At 33.5% G+C, this 24,066-nt stretch overlaps 1 protein-coding gene across 3 annotated transcripts in view; it reads right to left on the reverse strand.

Annotated features, from left to right (window-relative positions):
- Eya3 (EYA transcriptional coactivator and phosphatase 3) overlaps positions 1-24,066 on the reverse strand; it is a 101,490-nt gene that overhangs the window by 59,637 nt on the left and 17,787 nt on the right. For 2 of the 3 annotated variants that reach the window (XM_026391642.2, XM_026391640.2), the window contains exons 2-3: positions 11,838-11,941; positions 3,032-3,075 (exon numbers count right to left, since the gene is read on the reverse strand). In XM_026391642.2, coding sequence (XP_026247427.1) covers positions 3,032-3,075; positions 11,838-11,870 — 77 coding nt within the window. In that variant the 5' untranslated portion in view covers positions 11,871-11,941. Of the gene's footprint in view, positions 1-3,031; positions 3,076-11,837; positions 11,945-24,066 lie in introns of all 3 variants that reach the window. The other variant, XM_026391641.2, reaches the window with a different exon arrangement.

Below are 24,066 nucleotides of genomic sequence, written 5' to 3' on the forward strand. Positions count from 1 at the left end.
CACTGAAATTCTGGAATGGAAATCATTCCAACTTGAGTACCTCACAATGTTTCCCTTTTCCTCCTACTTCACATCCAACTCCCTAGTAATGCCCAACTAGTTAGTACAGCATTGTGATTAATAGTAAATATTTTAGAGCAAAACTGCTCAAGTTTATATTCCACTCTTCCATTAACTAGCTCTATAACCTTGGATAGGTCAAAGTAGTTCTCTTCACTAATTTTTTGAACTGTCAATGAGAATAAAAATAGACTCCACTTCATAGGGCTGCTATGAGGATAATAACTTAATATCTTAGAAGTTCTTAAGAGCAAAGCTAAAAAACAGCTATGTACAATAAAACGGAACTATTATTATATTACAACTTCTTTCCAGCCCAGGGGCCCTTCCCATATTAACGCTCTCTAGAAAGAAACCTGCTTTGCTCTTCCATACTCTAAGAAGAGATAAAGGATGAAGTACCATAGCCTCCATATATCTGGAAAGATAATCTTGACTAATCAGAGGTTTGGGTAGTTTCTACATAAGAATATTTAAAGCTCCCATGTAATTTTTGAAACTTACCTCTAATACTGAAGTATTAATAAGAAAAAAGGTTTTTTTCTGGCATATTTTGAATGTTCAGTTAATTTTTTCTTAGTTATATTTATTTTTAAAGCTAAATCCTTCAATGAAGTTTATTTGAAATAGTTTTATCAATGTTTTCCCAAATTGCTGAATCATTATAATTATCTGAATTGGTAAAAAAATGACTTTAGCCCCATCTCATACTTACTTAAATAGAATCCTCATGGGGAAAAGCAAAAAACTGGACCAGAATTTCACATTTCCACTGTTACGACTAGGGTATCTTCTGTGTGTACCTGGATAAATCTAGGGTTCACTCCACTGTTGAAGACTATTTCTAGATGGAAGACTATTTCTAGATCATGTATCTTACAAGTGCTATTTGTATAGCCTAGTATATACTGAGCAAGTTCTTAAGATCCTTTGGTCTTATAAACTTATATACAGCAAAATCCCCTACATATTCAACTGAGAAACTACAGACTAAAGAGAAAAACAGTACCAAAACAGTAAATTAACTATAGCACATAAGATGAAATATGTTCTAGAGATGGATGGTGTTGATGGCTGTATAACAAAGTGAATGTACTTAAGGTCACTAAATTATACACTTAAAATGGTTTAAAGGGTAAATTTTATACTATGCAAAATCATAATTTTTTAAAATGAAGGAACAATAAGAGATTATCACAGAAAAAGGCAATGGTGGGAGGTTCTCAAGTACAAAGAGGGTTAGACTTGGATAAAAGCAGGAGAATTAAAGCCGGGCATGGTGGCACTCACCTGTAATCCCAGAAACTCAGGAGCTGAGGCAGGAGGATCACAAGTTCAAGACCTACCTGGGCAACTTAGCCAAGTACTCTCTCAAAAAATAAATAAAGGGGCTGGGACTATAGCTCAGTGGCAGAGCGCTTGCCTAGCATGTGTGAGGCACTGGGTTCAATCCTTAGCACCACATAAAAATAAAATAAAGGTATGCTGTCCATCTACAACCACACACACAAAATAAATAGGGCTAGGGGTATAGCTCTCAGTGTCATAGAACATCTCTGGGTTCAATCAGAAAAAACAAAAAAGAAGAATTAATTTCACAGAGAAAGAGCACAGAGTATCTATAGAATAAGGTACTATGTTAGACAAATGAGGTATTCCTATCTAATTGTCCCGATTTCTCTTTGATTTAGGGAGCAAAATCCACAGCCAAGTGAATGAACATAGTGGGAAGAAAAGGGAAATGGAGGGAGGAAAGAAAGTAAGAAAGATAATTTTAAAGACTGGTAAATCATATACTGGGAATACTGTGTACATGCCTAAGATGTAAGCATGAATGGAAACTAAGACTAGTCAGTACGGTTTTGTATCTTTCCCTTACAGTGTTAGAGTAATTGAGAATATACATAGAATAGGTGGATGATTTGGTTTAAGCAAGATTGTGGCTTTGTTAGGCAAGTATGATACAGAAAAAAAGAAAGTTAAGAATGTCTGCAAGGGTCTGATTACAGTATTAGATCTTATAATTTTAAGTAGCATAAGGAAGAAAGTGAAGTTCTTTTTGAGGAAAAGGGTATAGAGGTGATAGTGAAAATGTGATAGAGCATTTGATTGGAATGTGAGACATCATATGGCTAGCATGGCAGTTCTAGCATAAGTGAGCTGGAATCATAGTGGGTGGTGGTAAAAAAAAAACAGGATTCTTGAAATTAATGTCTTAGAAGTGATGCAGTTACTGACTATCCTAGTTGGTGGACAAATAATAAGGGATAAAATCTGTGAAAACTGAAAACCATGGTGCCATGGAAGTCAGATCATGAGATGCAAAGAAACTGCCTCTTTCTATAGAGGTGATAAAGTTATTGACTAAGGCATCTCAGTCCCATTTGATAAAGCCAAACTCCTTGGATTTCCCTTATTTTGGCTCATGCTTCCTCTTCTGTAAACTGTACATTTATGTGAAGAATATGGCATTTTTCATTTTTTACCATCAAGTCTCCTGAATATAGTATAGTGCCTGATGTGTGTGTGTGTTTTGTGTGTGTTTATTACATGAGTTCAGTATACACTGTTGAATAAATAATAAATGCATAAGAAAAATAAAATCAGCACGTGAGTTTTGGGGAAAAGTTATTTTGGAGGGAAATATTTTTGAGATGGGCTCTTGCTATGTTGCTCAGGTTGGTCTTGAACTCTTGAGCTCAAGTGGTCCTACTGTAGAGAGAAATTTTAACCTTAAATAAATTCAAAATGTGAAGGCTGCTGGTAAGAATCTTAAAGATGGCAGTAAACCCAAATGCCCATATACTAACCTACATATGAAAAAAAAATTAAAGTAGATCATTAAAAAGTACATCTATAATCCTAGCCATTCAAGACACTAAAGCAGGAGATTCACAAGTTTGAGACCAGCCCGGGAAACTTAGTGAGACCCTGTCTCAAAATAAAAAATGAGAAATTCAACTTTACATACCTTAAAGTTTGCTCTCCTGGTTCCTGCATCTTGGCTTTTTTCACCTGCAAAAACAAATATACAAACAAGCTGATGCAGTGGTCTGTTTTTTAAATTACCTAGCTATTCAAATACAATTGGCTCTCAGTATCCTTAAGGGATTAGTTGCAGAACTCTTCATAGATTCCAAAACCCACAGATGCTTAAGTCCCTCATTTAAAATGGTGTAGTATTTGTATATATCCTATGTATATCCTCTTATGTACTTTAAATCATGTTTAGATTACTTATAATACCTAATAAAATATAAATACTATGTAAATCACTGTTTTATTGCTTAGGGCATACTGCCAAGGAAAAGTTTGTACATGTACAACACAGATGCAATCTTTTCTCCAATATTTCCAATATGAGGTTGGTTGAATCTACAAATGTGAATCCCAGAGACACAGAGGGCCAATTATATATTAATTAATAATATTAGAGGATAACTGTTTCATTTTGTTTGGCTTAGATTTATTTATTAATCCTTGTTACTTTTTTTTTGGGGGGGGTGGTACTGGGTGTTGAACCCAGGGTCACTCTACCACTGAACTACATCCTCAGCCCTTTTTTTATTTCGAGAGAGTGTTTCACTAAGTTGCAGAGGCTGGCCTCAACCTTGTGATTCTCCTGCCTCAATCTCCCAAGTAGCTGGGATTACAGGTGTACATCACCATGCTAGGCTTCAGCTATTCTCTTAAAAAAAAAAAATCTTTGATTTATTTTTATGTGGTTCTGACGATCGAACCCAGTGCCTCACATATGCTAGGCAAGCACCACCACTGAGCCATGACCCCAGCCCTCAGCTACTCTTCAGACTCAAAATAAAGTGTTTACCAAGAGTTTTACTCAATGTAGGATGTTTATCAGGATAAAGTATTCAAATGTGGATAAAAACTAGTTGGTTTTACTTTGTAAAGACACATTATACTTAAATTATTACTAGATTACCAGTAATTAAAAAAATTTTTTTCATACAATACTATCTTTTCTTCCATATTTCACTTTTTCTACTTCTCTGAGGTGAAGGCATTTCCATCGATAACTTAAGAGTCCGAAAATGAAAGATCAATGATTAAAGCTAATGAATTTCCCTGTTTTCATATTATAAAGAGTCTAATTTTAGAGCTCTCTGGTAAGAAAAATTGTTTGTAATAGAAACATGCTTAGTATGGTTAGTCATTCAAATTATGAATATTTAAAAGTATTTGGAGGTAAAAAAAAGAAGACAAAAACTCTACTAGTTAATTTAAAAAATATCTGGTGAAAACATAGTTATTTAATATGATTAACATTTCAGATAAGGTAAATAATAAAGACAAGGCCCAAAATTTCTCATTATGAAGATATACAATTCCAAAATAAAATAAAATTAACCATTTTTGTTTTGTTTTTTGCTTATGGCATGTTAACTTGTGTTATATTTAATATTGCCTTAATTTTCATAGTTGTCCAGAAAGAAAAAAGAAAAAAGGGAAGAAAAAACTTCTGAATTTTTTAAAATATGATTCTCTAATTGTTGATGGACCTTTATTTTATTCATTTATTTATATGTGGTGCTGAGAGTCGAACCCAGTGTCTCACACATGCCAGGCAAGTGTGCTACCGCTGAGCCACAACCCCAGCCCAAAACTTCTGAATTCAAAAACCAATTATAGAGGCATTTTAAGTAGAAACCAAAACCAAAATCTTGAGGTAGGTAAATCCTTACCAAGCATGGTCCAAAAGCAATAAAGAAGAAAACAGAAGTGATTACATAAAAATTTGAAACTTTTGTATGATAGTAAATAAAATAAACGAACTAGGTGCTTTGAAGGATTCCAGGATGGCATGCAGGCTGTGACAGGAAAAAAAAAATCTAATTATTATAAATGTATAACCTAATCTCATTGGAAGGGATGGCAGAAAATGAGCTGACCTAAGTATGTATTAACTACAAACTGTCAAACTAAAGATGGGAAAAAATTCTACTTTCTAGATTATTTACCTGTCAAAATTTCACGAATTACAAAACATCAACTCTTGTTACAATATTCCATCCTTCCTACCTGAAAAGGATAGTATTTACATGAGGTCAGATAATAATGTACTTTTCCAATAGGAAGATAAGTTTATTTTTAGTGTACCCAAAGATTCTTTTTACTATCAAAGGAAAGTATTTATGAGCTGGTTGATTAAGTAACCAAAATAGTATATAGTCTCCATACAAAACAACAAACAAAATTTGTGTGGTGCTGGGGATTGAACCCAGGGCCTTGTGCATGCTACCAACTGAAACTGGCACTCTACCAACTGAGCTATAATCCAAATCCTAAAACAAATAAATTGAAAAAAAAAAAGAAAGAAAGAAAAAAGAAAATTAGAGCATTCAAGAATCTGATTTATTATAGAACTAAAAATTTAGCCAATCAACTTACAAAAAAAAACGTCCTGGAGCAAAACGAATTAAAAAAAAAAAAAAAAGTCATACACCACATCACAATGTTTCAGTAAAGGACAAACCCAGACTGAATATACAGCAGTGGTCTCATAAGATTATACAGAGCCAAAAAATTCCTATCACCTAATAACATTGTAGCGACTATAATGGTGTTTGTGGATGCTGGTACAAAGCCTTATAAAAGTATAACATGCCAATTATATACAATACTTTATACTGAATAATTACAATTATTTTATTCGTTTACATATTTACTCTCATAGCAGCTCTTAGCCTTTCCCAAACTGGTAAATACCCTATGATAGATTCTCCAATGTTAAATATTTATAAAAGGAGTTCTGGTCATAGTCATCCTATATCATTCATTCAACACAGCATTTTCTACCAAGTCTTCCTGATAATGAAAAAAAAAAAATACAGCCCTTGATCTTCAAGAATGTATAGTCTAGATGAAAAGACAGATAAGAAAATAGGTCATAAAACAATTAGATTAAGGGTTCCTATAGAAATACAAGGTGCTATAGAACACAAAGAAAGGGTACCAAAGTCTTTTTTTATCAGGGCAGGTGGTCAGGGAATATAGGGACATAGTAAGGTAGAAAGCTGAAAAACCTTCTTGGAGGAAATGTTGTTTAAGACAGTAGTTTTAGGGGCTGGGTGAGGGCTGGGGTTGTGGCTCAGCAGTAGAGAGCTCTCCTTGCACATTTTAAGGCACTGGGTTCGATCCTCAGCATCACATTAAATAAATAAATAAACACACAAAATAAATAAAGGTATTGTGTCTATCTACAACTTAAAAAAAGTATAGTAATTTTCAAGATTTTTTTTCTGACTCTGCATGTGGACAACATATTCCCACTAGTTAACACTGCTAATAACATTCTGATTTTAATTCAATTGAGGACTTGAGGGATATACTAGATTTCAGCAGGAACTTACATCCAAAGTGGGAGGAAATACACTAATTCACATACAGGAAAGAACAAGTGTAAAAAAGGTTCACGGGAAACAGAGAACATAAAATGCACTAAAAATTCACTATAACTGGGAGTAATGAGTCTGAGGGAAGGGATGGTAAAATTAGGTAAAATCAGGTAAATAGAAGCCTTCTTGTGAAGGGCCTTATAAACCAGATTAAGGAGTTTAATATTATTTTGAGAGTATCAAGGAGTCTTCAAGTATTAGCAAAACAACATGATCCATTCTGAATTTTAGAAAGATCATTCAGATAAAGTACAGATGGAAAATGAATAGGAGGGGAACAACCCTAAATGTAAGAAAAATCTGAAGAGGCTTTTGCATTAATTTAGATGAGAGGTGGCCTAAAAATAATTCCCAGAGTGAAGATCACACCTGGACTGTGCTGGTTCTACTTGATTATCATAATTTTTTTTAGCTCTGTGCTAATTTCAGAAATCAGAAACAAAATTGTTTAAATCCATGAAGTAAAATACCATTTGTGTATATATAAGCATACATGAAAACATATATAATGTATCTATTCACATACTTCCACTTACCTAAGTGGAATCTGATAACAAATGAGGGGAAAAAAAAACCTTTCATCTATTTAATATTTTTTATCCCTATACAAACAGGACACAAAACAGGCATCCTTTAGTTACAACATCACAATAAAATAAAATGGATGATACCTACACCTACTTTCGGAGGAAGTGGCACTTCTACTAAGTAATGTTAACAGGCTCACACTTAGCTAATAATAATTAAAAAAAATAACTTGAGCTTAAATAATTTTGTTATCCCATAAGCAACCTTCTAAAAAATGCAATAATCCTATTTATAGATGGGGGATACTCTGACGATTGTGCAGTCTCTGCTTGAAAAGTACAGTATATGGAGCAGTACTAGGCCAAGCACTATGGCACAGCCCATAGTCCTAGCTTCTCAGGAGACTGAAGCAGGAGGATCAAAAGTTTGAGGCAACTTAGTGAGACCCTATCTCAAAAATTTTTTAAAAGTGCTGGGGATATAGCTTAGTGGTAGAGCATCCCTGGGTTCAGTTCCCAGTGTCAGGAAAGAGGGAGGGGGAAAAAAAAAAACAAAAAAAAAACCTAAACAAAACTAAAAAAGCACTGCACCAAGTCCGAAAATATCTAGGGACTGGGGACATCACTATGGGAAAGTGCCTGCTTAGCATGTGCAAGGTCCTGGGTTCAATCCCCAGGATCACAAGAGGAAACAAACAAACAAACAAGAATGACAAAAATCTTTATACTGCAATTTACACAGTGAAAGTCCCTAAAGAAGTCATCTTATTACCCTTTGATACTTAAAAATATTATTTTTTCTATCTTTCTAGTGTCACACACACTTGATCCATTCATTCATATCCTAAAACTTGAAGCTATCAATTAATAGAAAATAATATACTTAGAAAATGATATGACAATTACCAGAAACTAAGTATCCACAAAAGTCTAATCAATAATCTGCTTTAAAATGTTGTCATTAATCAGCATTAAGCTAGCACTACTCTATAGCTTTCAACACCTAATTCCTCTCTGCTATTACTTTTAAATAAAAAGCAAATCAAAACAAAACAGTGCAACATTTCTTTATTTTCAGTTTCAAGACCCTTTTTGGAGATAAATGCTGGTTTGGCAAATGTTTGTAAGTTTCAGGTCTATGGAATTAAAACTTCCATCATGAGCCTGGAGGGTTAAACTCATTAGGTGCTTGCTTATATAAAACTAAAATAGTTTTTTAAAAAAATTCAATGGTCTGGGGTTGGTGTGGCTCAGTGGTAGAGTACTTGCCTAACATGAGTGAGGGACTGGGCTCGATCCTCAGCACCGCATGTAAATAAATAAATAAAATAAAGCTCCATCAACAATAAAAATATTTTTTAAAAATTCAGGTATATTATCCTTTACAGTTTATTCATTATTTTCCTTGACAGAGAAGACAAAAAGAAATGTGAGGTTGAGTCATTCTTTCTTTCTTCACTGGTTATTTCACCTCTTTCTTCTCTTTACTCTCCAAGCACCAAACAAAGATTTAAAGGTCCTTTCCACGCTCCACTTCTTTTCTATGTTTTAGTTTAGATTATACTTTGGCTAAATAAAATCATGTAGTACTTATTTTGTCTATGGTAAGTATAACTAATTTCTTTTTTAAAAAGAGAATACAAAAGGCATGAATGCTTTTTAAAAAATCCAAACTAAACAGATGTGTACAGAATAAATATGTGGATTTACTCTGCCCCACACACTGATATAACCAGTATCAAGTTTGGTATACAACCACCTAAAAATTTTTCCTATGCATATATGCCATTTTAAAACTTGAATTCAAGTAGCCACAAAAGGGCTTGTGGTGGCTACCACAAAAAAAAAAAAAAAAAAAAAAAATTTTTTTTTTTTTAAAGAGAGAGTGAGAGAGGAGAGAGAGAGAGAGAGAGAGAATTTTTAATATTTTTTTTTTTTAGTTCTCGGCGGACACAACATCTTTGTTGGTATGTGGTGCTGAGGATCGAACCCGGGCCACACGCATGCCAGGCGAGCGCGCTACCGCTTGAGCCACATCCCCAGTCCCCACAAAATTTTTTTTTAATGCTTCCAATTTACCAGAAATGGTCTTGTTTACATCTCTCATCCCAAAACCAAGTGTGGTTAGTGTCCCCCTTTTACTCTTCAAAAGGGTCTAAGTTTGGACAATAGTATAAGCTGCTTCAGAGAAATTGAGTCAGATAAAGATAGGGAGAAAATGACTGAGTGATTTCAAAGTAAGCAGAATCATTCCTGTTTGCAGGGAGATGAGGATTGATCAATAATAAAGAATAAGTGAGGTTAACGGTTTGTTGTGAATGCTAACCTGAACAAAATTTTTAGGTAGAACATGCAAGTAGAAGAAAAACAAGTGAAAAGGAATAATTCAGTAAGAAGAGTAAAGAACAATGAAATTAAAAACCCCAATATATTTGTCTTCCCATAGCTCTTTTCTGTGTCCTGACTGACATTGGTGCTTCCCCCTATGGGCCGAGGGGCATGCTGTACATCTTGTTTCCAGGAAAACTATGTATAATACTGGACTTTTCTTTAAGTGCCACTGACCCTTTCATGATGTCACATAATCACCTTTATAAATTTAGACCTGTGTACCAATCAGTAAGAAAATGATGCACCATGGCAATAACCATTTACAGTCAGCAACAAATTTATTTTAAAGTACTTCAATTTCTTACCTTCCTCTGAATTAGTTGCTGCATATCATATTATAGAAGTTGAATAAAATGACAAGGAAATGAAGCAGGGTAGAAGAGATAACCTGTCAGAAGGTTAGCCTTATTCTCATTACCTTAAATAGGTATGGAGTAACTAACAACAATACCATTTCAACGGTATGTCAACACTCATAAGTACCTTGAAAATGAGTAATTTTTGTCTTACTAGAGTAAACACTTAATGACACAGTTTTATTTTGTACATTTATTACTAAGCTATTTGTACCAATGGTGCGTATCCTACATACACAGCTCAGGATGTTTTTTTAAAATGGGATACCAGGTGATTTATTCTACATATATATTGTGCAATGTTTAAATCAGGCTAAACATATGTATCTCCTCAAATATTTATAATTCCTTTGTGATGAAACTTTCAAAATTCATACTTCGAGCTTTTTGAAATATGCAGCACATTAACATTATCAATAGTCACCCTGCTGTTCAAGAGCACAACAGAACTTCTTTTTCCTATCTGGCTACATAAATAACTTATAGCTCCTTGATCAGTCTTTCTCCATCATCCCCTCTCCACCCATGCCTACAATATCTCCAGCTGCTTCTAACCTACTCTTCATTTCAATAAGATCCAACTTTTTTATAGTACATATATCAGAGAGCTCACAAGGCACTTATCAGGATGATTTTTAATCTTACTGTTTCCCTGATTATTGATGTCCACCAAGGATAAGAAATCACATTTTAAATGTTTCAAAAGGTCTTTTTATTAGTTGCTTATGTCTTCAAAATTCTTACTTACCTCAAACAAGAAGGCTAAAAGAATAATGGCAAAGTAATAATCATTATTCAATTCTTAACATAAATAAAAATATTAAAATATTTCATTATTTAGGTGGAAGTGAGTGTATGCCCTTTTGTGATGTAAAGAATACATCTAGATTTTGAGCAACTAATAAAAAAATTTTAAAAAAAGAATACATCTAGAACACACACAAAAATACAATCTATTATCTGTTTTCAAAATTCATATTTTTGTAGGTTGGATCTTCATAAAGATAAGTAAATGAGACACAGTAGCACACACCTGTAATCACTGTAGTAACTCAGGAGGTTGAGGCATGAGGATCACAAGTTTGAGGCCAGCCTCAGTAATTTGCAAAACCCTGTCTCAAAACTTTGAGATGGGGATATGGCTCAGTGGCAGAGCACCCCTGGGTTCAGTTCCCAGTGCCGGGGTGGGAAAAAATGAGTAAATAGGCACTACTCCGTATTCTCTTCTGCCTTTAAAATCAAAAAGCCCCACTCAGGATAGCAAATCAAATATGAACATAAACTCATTTTGAAAGGAAAACACCCGTAGGCTGGGAGTCTAGCTTAGTGGTAGAGTGCTTGCACATGTGAAACCCCTGTCTGGTTCCATCCCAGCACCACCAAACAAAAGAAAACAAACAGAAAAAAATCAAAACAGCAACATCAGCAAAAACACATTTGCTTCATATTATTTACGTTAAAAGGTCAAAAAACAAAAAGAAGCCATGACAAAGCAAAAAACCCATATTATTTGGAGACACTTAAATTTTTTAAAGAAGAATTCAATCTAGTCTTTAGGATCTTATCTATCTTAAAAATTACCTAGTGATCAAATTATACTTTCCTCACTACTACTCTTTTAAAAAATTAAGTCAATTAGGGAAATTTAGATAAAAATAAAATTTTCTAATGGAAATAGTGATGTCTCACTGGTAAACAGACATCCTTTTCTATTTTTAAAAAACTGTAACAGTAACCACTGATTTGTTAAAGAAAAATATAGTGCAATATTCACTTTGTAATGCTGAATTTTCTGAATAATTTCTTAGCATTAATTAGCCAAATATGAGTTTAAAAACATATAATATTGTTTTCTTAGAGGGAAACTAAGAAGGAGCCTTTCCCTTATTTTCATTTTAAATTTGGAATCTATAACTGAGTAATATTTAAAATCTCTTAAAATTAGCTCCCCTCCTCTCCCTCTCCAGTGCTGGGGATTGAACTCGGGGCCTCATACATAATAGGTAAGTACTCCACTAGTGAGCCACATCCCGGTCCAGAATTAATTCTTCTACAATCAATTTTAAATTGTTAAAGGAAATACTTACTGGTTGCTCTGGTAAATCTTGCTCTTCTTCCATGAGGGCTAATAGTTCTTTACTAATAATTATGTGACTGGATTTCAAGTGTCTTTTTCCACAGTCTTCACAATCTGCTTTAAAAAAGAGGGGAATTCAAAGCTTTATATACTCTTAAAATATTATCATTGAGGTCATCAGAGAATAATTTTTAAATATTTGCTACCCCAAGCTTTCTACATTCGTTCCAATCTCAAAAATCTCAAACTTGCACGTGGCTTTTCAAACTGACACGCTGCACCAAGTCAAGAGAGGTGTACACAATGACTTTTATAATACCTTGGAAAAGCCGACACGTGGAACCACTTTCGCTGGTTACTATAGTGCCTAATGAATTAAACATTTTACAATGACAGCCATGTGCAGATAATAAAATAATTTTTTTTTTAAGGATTAGAGTTACATTTAAAATGATAGAGACTGGCCTAGCAAGTCAGTATGTTATGATAACATCTAACCTGCTTTAATGTGGAACATTTACGTAACTGTTAACACAGACACACAAAATCACTGTAAATAGGGCAAACTGGAATATCAAATAAATTCACAACCAACTATTTGTCTATATGTAGTGAATTTAAAGAAAAACTTAATTCTTCTGGATATTAATAATGAAAATAAATAAGTAAGGTGAAATCTTAAATATTTGAATTCAGGAAAAATAATCATATAAAGCTAGGATCAAATTAAATTCTGAACTAATGAGCTCCCACTAAATATACTACTTAGTAAATTATTTAAGTAAAATCTTTATCTTTTCAAACTCTGCTCTTCCTGTTTTAATTTTCAAAACAAATAAAAGAAAAAAAAATAGGATTCTAAGCCCTGCATTTAATGCCACCTTTCTATGCCCTACTGACAGGAGACAGAAACTTAAAAACTAAATATGTTTTAAAAATGAAATACTCCATTTCTATTTAACTAAAATATGAATGGCTCACCTCCCAAACAGATGTGATTGCTTATGCTCTTAAAGTCGCACCTGCTTTCATTTCTTCTACTAACCACTATATCCATAGAAAGTTGAAGTAAAAATAGAATCTGTAGAAATAATGAAAATAGCTGGGTGCAGAGATGCACATCTGTAATTCCAGCTACTCAGGAGGCTGAGGAGAAGGGCTGCAAGTTCAAGGCTAGCCTGGACAACTTGGGAAGACCCTGTCTCAAAATAAAAATTACAAAGGGCTGAGTATATTGCTCAGTGGTAGAGTGCCCCTGGGTTCAATCCCCAGTGCTGAAAAAAGAAAAAGAAAAAAAATAATGAATAGATAAAATAACATGAAACAAAAAACTTCAATTGTGCCAGGACCACCATTCTATTACTCTATTTTGCTGCAATACACTTCATTTTACAGCCACAGTTCAGAACAGGAAAAAGAAAGAAAGCATGTGTAAAGGAAACAATTAGATGACACAGCATTACTCCCTGCCCTGGTCTAGAATGTCAAAAGAAAATTTTAAAAGTTTAAAGGTCAGAAGTACTCAATGCACTCACGTGTAGCTCACACCCAGAGCCTCAAAAGCTAAGTTCTCCTACTTACATGACGCAGATAGTGCTGTAGAATTACAGGGCAAAACTATAACCCACAGAAAGATCTTCCCTGCCTTGTTTTGCTCAATTCAGAAAAGCATAATCAATGTGACCATGAAATGGATTCACAATTATGAAAGATTAAACATTTTTGTTCTACCAGTTTATTTTATCTTAGTTTTAAATTGAAATGTCTTCTCCTACGGGATTATAGTACTATCCAAATGTACATTACATACATATATAATTTCAACCCCTACGAAAGTAAAACAGGGCCAAAGCATTAGGGAAATGTAATAAAGCCTTTAACAATTCATTTGTTGAATTTTTGTGTGACCAATTCCTATCTACACAAACAGTGATTAAACTCCATGTTTTCCCCAATTAAGGGACATGAAAGTAAAACTGCAATCTCTAATTTCTACATTTTTTTAAAATAAGAAAGATGGGAGAAGGGTTATAAACCCCATCTCTGCCTTAATTTTGTTTTTAAGCACAAAAACTAATTTATTTTAAAAAGTCTGAGCAACATTAAAATACAACATGAGAATATGGGATTTGTAATTGGTGTAAAGGGGTTATGGGTTCTAAAAAGTAAGGAACAGTATCTAAATAGTGGGGAAATAAATGTTCAGACTATACAAAAACTAAATATTAAAATTTGAAATTTTGTTTTTTAGATGTAAAATAACACTGACTTTATAGAAGAGAGGAATATGTTATTTTTCTTGAGTACATGGTCTATGATAGATAGTAAGACAATCTTCTTTATGGGAAACATTAGAAAGTATTCCTTTCCCCTCTCTTATTTTTTTCTTTGAAAATAAGCACGCCTTTGTTGTTTCCATCTTAAAAATTATCATTATTTTCTCAACTTTTTAATTTAGCGCAATAGAAAAGGCATAATTTTTTTAAGAAAATAACTTAAAAATCAGGCTTGATGCCTTAAACTAACAACCAATGATTTTAATCCTTTTAAACACAAAAAAAGCAGTCTAAAAAAAAGAATATGATTTATCACAGAATCTCCTGGGATTCTACTGGCCACATATTTGATTAGTTTGCAAACATACATTTTGGTCCATTTTGTGTATAAAATGTATCACTGATGACGAATTATGTAATTATGTAATTCTATCATAACATCCATCTAAAGACTATTTTTCATCAATACAGTATTATCCTTCCTTTCAGTAATTTGTAATCTGAAACATAAGAACATACTAAATATAAGAACACAATTTTATTCTCATTCTTGATCAATGTGGTAAAACTTTTAAATTTTATTTTGTGGTTCTAGGAATCAAACCTAGTGCCTTCAGCCACATCCCAGTCCTAAAACTTCTTCTAATATTAAGATTTTACATCAATTTTTGCAAGTAACATGTGCTATGCAATCAAAAGTCACATTCACTAGCAATGAGATGAAATTATTGTGTAATGTATACACAATGTTTCAGTACTTGATAATAAAAGTTTTAGTGTTCTCATTTCAATGTTAGTTCTATTGTTTGTTATTTATTTTACCATTAATGAAACCTGACATTATTCTACATTCAATGAGGTTTTCTCTTACAATATCAAATACTACAATGGTGATGATTTTTTAATATAATTAAAATGAATATAATCAAAACAGTCAAACAGTTGGTGAAATTACAAAACACACACAAAACTGATTTTTAGTTATGTACCTTTAGGGCATTTAAATTGTAAAGCTTTTCCACAACTTTTTAAATTTCAATTTTTACTACTGGTTTCTAAATACACTTGTTTTATCAACATTTTTGGAGATTGACCTTGTCAGTATCTATATGGCTTCATAGACAGAAGTCAGGGAAAATATAAAATTGAAAATAGAAACAGTATTTCTTAAGACTTCACATTTTCCTACCTGCAAAGGTTGACAATGAAAAGAACAAAAAATGGTTTGATTAAAAAAAAAAAGTCATACAATTTTATTTTGAGATGGGGTACATGTTGTTTGGGTTGGGCAATATGTTGTTGCCCTGGCTATCTGAAATTACTGGGCTCAAGAGATCCTTGTGCTTCAGCTACTGGTGTAGCTGGGACTACAGGCATAAGCCACTAAGCCTAATTTTAAAATACAGTGCAATTTCACATGTTCAAAAATAAAGGAAGATCCTTTATAAAAGGATAAAATAAAAGCTACAGATTTTATGTTCACTCCTTAGAAGATAGAAGGAAATAAATCATAATGAATATTTTATTTTAAAAATCTAATAAGATTTCTACCTTAGAATATCTGTTTTGTACCAGCTTCAACACATAACTAGTAATTACAAATGGCCACAAGAACTCAGAAATTTATGTTACTTGGATATGTTTTTATAACTCTCAGTAAGCTTACGAATGGAAAGTGTGCATACATATGTGTGTATGTGTGTGTGTGTGTGTGTGTGTGTGTGTGAGAGAGAGAGAGAGAGAGAGAGAGAGAGAGAGAGAGAGAGAGAGAATTGAATAAGGATCAGATTGTTTTTGGTAAAAATAAAATGTATATCATGCTTAATTACAACTTCAAAAGAATTGTCTAAATAGGTAAAAGTGTCTTAGAAGGGAAACTTGCATGCAACTATGAGTTCAGAGGACAACGAAATATCTTTGATATAGTCCAACATGAAAAGCAGGCAGCCCACAAATTTATCATTGGCTACAATTGTATTTTAGAAGTTCATTTACTACTCTTCCAAAGTGATTTTTAGAATGCACCAAAGAAAATGCTACAGGAGTTTCCCTGGAGAAAATTAACAGCATCCTTCTAAAAAAAAAAAATTATATAGCAATAATAGTTATAAACAATAGTAGGTTGAAGAAGTATCAAAAAATGCAGTGCCATCACTTCACTTAAAAAAATTTTTAGTTACAGATGGACACAATTTCTTTTATTTATTTTTATGTGGTGCTCAGGATCGAACCCAGTGCCTCACACTTGCAAGAAAGTGCTTCACTACTGAGCTACAGCCCTAGCCCATCACTTTAGCTTTTAATTTGTATTTTAAAGTTTTTTTGTTTTTTAAGATAGTAGGTTTGCCTCAAAATCCTGGGCTCAAGCTGTTTTTCCTGCCTCAGTCTCCCAGGTAGCTAGAATCCTGCCACCATTGCACCTAAGCTATTTATTAATGTGAGTTACTTTGGGACTTAAAAGAAATCAGTAATTAGTAAGTGACTATCATGACATCCTCAAATATACTTTGTGTACTCAATGGTGAAGCATTTGCTTAGCATGGAAGGGCCTGGGTTCAATCCCCAGTACAAGGAAAAACAAACCAACCTATTTCTATGGCTTTAAGATGGTCACTTCAAATATTGTTATTCAACAATTACTGATTTATTCTAAGGCATGTATTAATGAATTCATAAACAAGTATTCTGATACCCAAAGGTCCAAACCTAAAGCCTAAAGACAGCAAGCAGTTCAAAATAAATTATAATTTAAAAATTACTAGGAAGCCTTATAAGACAAAGGCAGAAAAGATGTCAGGAAAATGATTTCGACATGTAAGAAAATATTTCTGTAGTCACTTGTGGAACAGTGCTTATTACCAGGGTTAGTAGGATGATACTAGGTGGAAATTTGGGTTTCATAATCTACAGAATATATACATTTTCAAATAACAAGAAAGGTTTACTGTACCTACAGATTTCTTAATGCAAATTAAGATAAAAATAACAATAAACATTTTGGGAGAAAAAGAGAATAAAAGAGGTCAAAAAGGAAGACCTCTGCTGCCCTACACTAGTCTTTAAAACCAATTATAGAAGGAAGGATAAGAAAATTCGCATTCACTGAACAAATACCCCAAGTATTTGTCTCACCAAATTTATCTCCACAATTATGCTAAGACACAGGTGGTATGTTACACATAGGGCATCTGTAAAAAAAATTTTAAAAATCTGTCCCAGAAAAATATCAATAATGCTCAAGACTGAAGTGAAAATACTTAATAAAGAGACTAGAGAACAATGATAGTTGCACATTGTCAATGTACCTAATGCTACCAAATTTTATACTTAAAATGGTTAAAATATCTAGTTTTATCACAATTACACACAAAGAAAACCCAAAAGACATTAGAAAAGTCAAGTCCAGGATAAATTCTAGAAAGTACTTGAAATAGGAAATAAATGGAGAAAAACTGATATTTTAAAAATACTGTCAGAAAGACTCAATATCAATATGGAGAAAACATACCCACATCACATACTATGATTAATCCAGTTATGTACAATGAATTCATGCCATGAAAAAAACAAGTAAAAGATTGAGAATAACAAATGCAAGCAATGTCTACAATAATTACCATAAACAAAGCTTAATATCTATAAGATAAACTAAAACAAGTCAACATTTGCTGGTTATCTATCAAACAATGAACACAGAAACCTATCAAAGGATACAAAAAGGTAGTTTAAATAACCTAAAAAAATCCACTCAGCACTTAAGAAAAAAGAACCTCACTACCAAGTGAAGAAATATGAAGTGTAGTATTTTTAAATTTTTTTCAATCTTTTAAAGACATTTTTATTGAGGTATAATTTACATACAGCAAAATTCACTTTGGTGTGTGTGGGAGGGGTAATGCTAAGAATTGAACATAGGGCTTTGTGCACACTGGGCACACACTCTGAGCCATATCCACAGCCCCCCAAATTCACCTTTTTTTAAATTTAAAAATATGTAATTTTTTTAAGTTACTGATAGACCTTCACTTATTTATATACAGTGCTGAAATTCAAACACATGTGTGAGGCAAACGCTCTACCACTGAGCCACAACCCCAGACTCCAAAATTCACTTTTAAAGAATATACCTTGATGAAGTTTGACAAATTAAAATATATTTTCATCCCCCTAGCAAATTCCTTCAAGTTCCTTTGCAATCAGTTCCATTCTCCAGCCCTAGTTCCTAATCTGACTTTGGTTCCTGTAGATTTGCTTTGCCATATGTCTTAAAAATGGAAACATACAGTACATATGCAGCCTTTTGTGTCCGGACTCTTTCTTTAAGCATAGTGCTTTTCAGATTTATTCATGTCATTCGATGGTTCAATAGTCCATTCTTTTTACTGCTGAGTAGAATTCCATTGTATGGATGTATCCTAGTTTGCTTTTTGTTTTGTGGTACTGGGGATTAACCCATTTTGTGTGTGTGTGTGTGTGTGTGTGTGTATGTGATGGATGGGTATTCCACTGAGCTACATCCCCATCCCTTTTTATTTTAAAACGGGGTCTCACTCTGTTGCCCATGCTTGCCTTGAACTTAAGATGCTCCTGCTTCAGCATCCCAAGTAGCAGGATTATAGGTGAGCACCACCATGCCAGGCCTCGATTTGTTTATTCATTTATGAGTTAAAGAACATTGGATTGATTATAAAAATTGTAGTATTTTAAAAATACTACTTTGTACCTATCAAACTACCAAAAATAAACCTAACAACAAAATCTAACGTTATACGCTATAAGAAGATAAAACATAGACACAGCTATAAAAATCACGGGTATCTTCAGATTGTTCCCCAGATAATAGTACAAAAGGTCATAAAACTTGTTATTATTGCTAATCTAAGTAATCATGCTTAGATATTTTCCCAAGAATTACACACAAGGGGGAAAAAAGCCAAATCTGTTTTTAAAAGTAATATAGCTGGTCATAATGGTACACCTGTAGTCACAGCTACTCAGGAGGCTGAGGCAGAAGAATCACTTGAGCCCAGCTGTTTGACGCCAACCTAGGTAACACAGCAAGATCCTTTCTCAAGCAAAACAAAACAGTATAAGTTTGTTGTTCACCAAAATGGAAAATTAAAAAACAACAAACATGTATTCAATGGTTTAATTATACTATAATTCAATTGAATATTTTATATTTAAAACTAACTTATTTCAATATAAGCTTATTTAGAAGGTGAAAACATAAGTTTTGACATTATTTTAACAATAGCTTACATATAACTTGATAAAAATCCAAAAGCACCTAAAATTGTATATTCAAATGTTTATGTAGAAAATTGTTTAAGAACATGTTAAAAATGCTTCTAACAAGAGTGTTCAAGACAATAAGCTAAAATTGAATATAAATTCTGAAATCTTATCTGAACTTTTTCCTCATGAAAAAATTCCAACTTTGAGGAATAACAACTTAAAGAGCAATGATGCTCCTGTATCCTCAAAAATCTTAAAAGAAACTCATGACAATAATACAGGCAGGAAGATTCATATGATTTTCTTCCTTTTATTTCTTTCATAAGAAATCAAGTTACTTAAACACAGTACACAAACCCAGGGTTGCTTCACTTTATGATTCTGAGCTAAAATATTGAACTTCCAAAAGTTAAAGAATTTGCTATTTGAAGAGAGCTCACATTTGATTTCACCATTCTAGACAAAATTTTCTCTTGCAAACATAAGAAAATACATAACATGCTACAAGGAACTCATAGTATTGTAGATTGTTGGTGGTCATCATTATTTTAGAGTTGAGGAAATTAAATCCAAGAGATGAAGACACTGGCTCAGAACCTGTTAAGCATCAGAATCAATGGCAGATCCTAAGATTCTGAGCTTCCTTGTCTGAAGCTCTTTCCCCCCTTTATACAGAATTGAGCAAATGGCCCTCCTTTTTGAAAATTATATTCCTAATATTATTACAGTAGGCTCCTTATTCCTTTTCTTTCACTAAATCTCTATTCTATGTTACATTTCTTTGATCTTAGGGTATAACAAATCTGTAAAGTTTTAAAATGTTTTAAATTTATAAACATAAAACTTCTTTTCCAATATGTAAGTTGGCACTTGAAGGACCTCCTAAAAATCCAAAAATGAGATACTTTTTATATTATTTATAAATTCCCAAGGAGTCTAGCAAAAAAAAGTTTGATTTCTCTTTATGATCATAAATCCTTCATTTATTATGTACAGATTTTTATTTACTGCTAGTAAATTAATTTTAACTACAAATTATATGAAAATAAATTATTATATCATTTCTAGGCAAAAACAGGCATCATGTTTTCACAAAAACAAAATCTCTCCCAACCCACTAAAACCTGCTACTGGTGAGAAATCCCTACTTCATTATTAATTAGTAATTAATGAGTTCTTCAAAACTATTCCTCTTATGACCCCTATTTATGACTTGTAAATCGGGCAGTTTACAATTCCGTTAAAACACTTCATTTTACCTTGGACCAGGATTCCTGCAAAATCCTTATCTTAAATTTCACAATAACAAAGACAGACCCCTTTAGTTTTCTTTGTATTTAATAGCACACAGCAGGCATTCAAAAGGCTCTTCATTTATGTAAGTATTTTCTCAGAATCAGTTCAATATAAACCTGGCATAGTGGCACATGCATATGTAATCCCAAAACTCTGGAGGCTGACACAGGAAGATTGAAAGTTCAAGGCCAGCCTCAGCAATTTAGTGAGACCTTGTCTCAAATTTTTTTTTAAAAAAGGCCTGAAGATGTGTGCTCAATCCCCAGAACCAAAAACAAGCAAACAAACAAAAGCCTTCAAAATATGTAGAGGCACAAAAACTCAAATCTTCACTTTTCCCATTTTCATCAGGGATGCCTAAGTCATAACTTTGATTCTTTACAATGTTAAAACTAATTCAAGTAATATGATGTTGAAGTCTGTGTTAACTAAAAGTTCCCTTCAAATATAAGCGAAGAATAAAATATTTCAAATGAATTTTTGTGTGTGTGTGTGTGTGTGTGTGTGGTGCTGGGGATTGAACCCAAGGCCTTGTACATGCAAGGCAAGCACTCTACCAACTGAGCTATATCCCCAGCCCCTCAAATGAAATTTTAATGTCACATGAATAATAACAAGGGATCATACAAACTACTTACTCTGGGTTAAGAGCCCTTACATTTCTCCCTTTTAATTGGCTAAAGTTTTTAAATTAAACAAGAAAGAGAGTGCAGCAAGAGAAGGAAGAGAAGAGAAGAAAGGCAAGAGGACAGAGGGAGAATCTTCTTCCCCAAACACATACACATAGCTATCACAAAATATATTTCCGGCCAAAGATGGTCCACATTCTAATGTCCAGAGAGGTGAATGGTACCTTATTTTGGAAAAGTGTCTTTGCAGATATAATTAAGGATTTCGAGACAAGATTATTCTGGATTGGGGCTGGGGATGTGGCTCAAGCGGTAGCACGCTTGCCTAGCGTGTGTGCGGCCCGGGTTCGATCCTCAGCACCACATACAAACAAAGATGTTGTGTCCACCGAGAACTAAGAAAAAATAAATAAATGTTAAAATTCTCTCTCTCTCTCTCTCTCTAAAAAAAAAAAAAAAAGAAAGAAAGTCACCTTCTGACTTTTTACAAAAAAAAAAAAAGATTATTCTGGATTATCTAGGTAGGTCCTAAATGCCATTACAGGTGACCTTATAAAGGAAAGGATATAAATATAATACACAGAGAAGAAAAGGCATGTATAGATGAACAGACTGGAGTGATAACCATCAAGAAATGGCAAGCAGTCTCTTCCAGAAGCTGCTAGAGAAAAGGAACAATTTCCCCTATAGCCTCTGAAGGGAGTGTCACCCTGCTAGCACCTCAGACTTCTAGCCTTCCCAACTTTGAGAGAATTCATTTCTGTTGTTTAAAGCCTCCAAATATGGCCCAGTGACTCAGAAGATTGAAGCCGGAGGATGGCAAATTCCAGACCAGCCTCAGCAAATTAGCAAGACCCTGTCTCAAAAAAGGGCTGGGGATGTAGCTCAACAGTAGAGCACCCCTGGGTTCAATCCCCAGTATGGGGGGTTGGGAGGCATGTCCAAGCTTGGTAATTTGTTATAGCAGACACAGGGAATTAACACATTTAGCGAAAACATTTGTATTTTTGGTTTGTTTTTTGCTATTACCTCTTTGCCTGGGATTGTTGGCCATCTTCTGGCCATTGAATGAAATACACAAGCTGCAAACAAAGGTGGGAAATGAAGAAAAATATGTAAAGAAAAGAGAACATGAGTGTACATACAGTTAAAAAGGAGCTTCCAAACATTAAGAAAAATGGGATGAACATAAAACAACCAAAAACTTTCCAATTTGCCTCTCTAATAGAACTGTAAAATAATTCCAAAGTTAGCATTCTCCTGCTTTCACTCTGGGTCAAACCCAAATTTAAGCAGTAGAAGAAATACTCAAGTAATAGTAAAACTTGGCAGTTATGGGTTCTTCATGGATCTTGAGAAGTCTTACAGATATTTTCACTGTCTTAAGAACAAATTCAAGAACCATTACTTATAAGACAGCACTTAATATCGAGATATATATATATATTTTTTTTGATATGTTTTGTGAAATAAATTTACTGCTAGAGTTAAATCTCAAAGATACATGAGTACACTTTTCTGGTTGCTCTTAACCACCAATCTTAGGCAAACTATGGTACAAGATTAAAGACTGTATTTTTCTAACTTGAAGTTCATATTTTGTTTTGAGTTTTACATAACTTTCATATTAGTCACCTTGCCATTCTCCACAAAAGCAATTACTAAACATTTGTTAATTCTGTAACACTGCTATGCACTGAACTAAGAATATTGATAAAAGTTGGCTTGTAATCCTAGTGACTCAGAAGGTTGAGGCAAGATGATTGTAAATTTAAGGCCAGACTCAGAAATTCAGTGAAACCCTCAGCAACTTAGCAAGATCTTGTCTCAAAATAAAAAAAATAAAAAGGCCTGGAATGTAAATGTAAAATGCCCCCCCGAGTTCAATCCCGTGTTTCCAACCCCCATTACACACACAAATTATCTACTGATAAATATGCTTGTGATCCCAGCTACTCCAGAAGCTGAGGCAGGAGGATCACAAGTTCGAGGCCAGCCTGGGCAATTTAGCAAGCTCCACCTCAAAATAAAATTTAAAAATGAGTGGGGATGTAGCTCAGTGATAGAGCATTTGCCCAGCATATGCTAGGCCCTGGATTCAATCCTCAAGACCACAAAAATAAACAAACAAACAAACAAATCAAAGGATGGTACTAAATAATCAGAATTCTTGTCATTAGAAAACTATGACTTTTCTACAACAGATGACTTTTTTTTTTCTCATGTATTTCTTTCTTTGGAACTATGTTTCTTTTTTGTCTGTCTTGAACAAAGCCCTAAAATTCTTTCTAAACAAAATATCCATAGACTATATTGAGCCAGAAGAAAAACAGTGAAATAGAATCCATAGCATATTATGCCAAGTTATAAAGATGTATTCCGAAAGAAATAATAATTATTTTTGGCCACTATGTGTCAAAAATTCATTTCAGTGTTGAATATACTATTTAACTTAACACCAAAAAGTACATATCAAAACAATGAAAACATAAAGCATTAGCTAATTTCATCAACAAAAGCAAAGTAAATGTGAAGGGTAATATTTAGGGATTTACTAATTTTCTTGGGGGAAAAAAAAAAAAAAGCTCCTAATTGAGGCAATTTTCCCAGAGGTTCTTTCTACTGTTTTCTGGTTGCCTAAATAAGAGGATCCAATCTAGAGGCTAGCAATCCCAAACTCTGGAATCTCCTCAATGCAACACAAAAAGAATGATACAAGTTCATTCATCAAAAGAAAAGTACAGCCATAAGCAGAACTGGAGAAGCTGAGACAGGAGAATGAAAGCTCAAGGCCAGCCTC

This window comes from Urocitellus parryii, chromosome 11 (assembly GCF_045843805.1).
Source record: "Urocitellus parryii isolate mUroPar1 chromosome 11, mUroPar1.hap1, whole genome shotgun sequence".
NCBI lineage: Eukaryota > Metazoa > Chordata > Mammalia > Rodentia > Sciuridae > Urocitellus > Urocitellus parryii.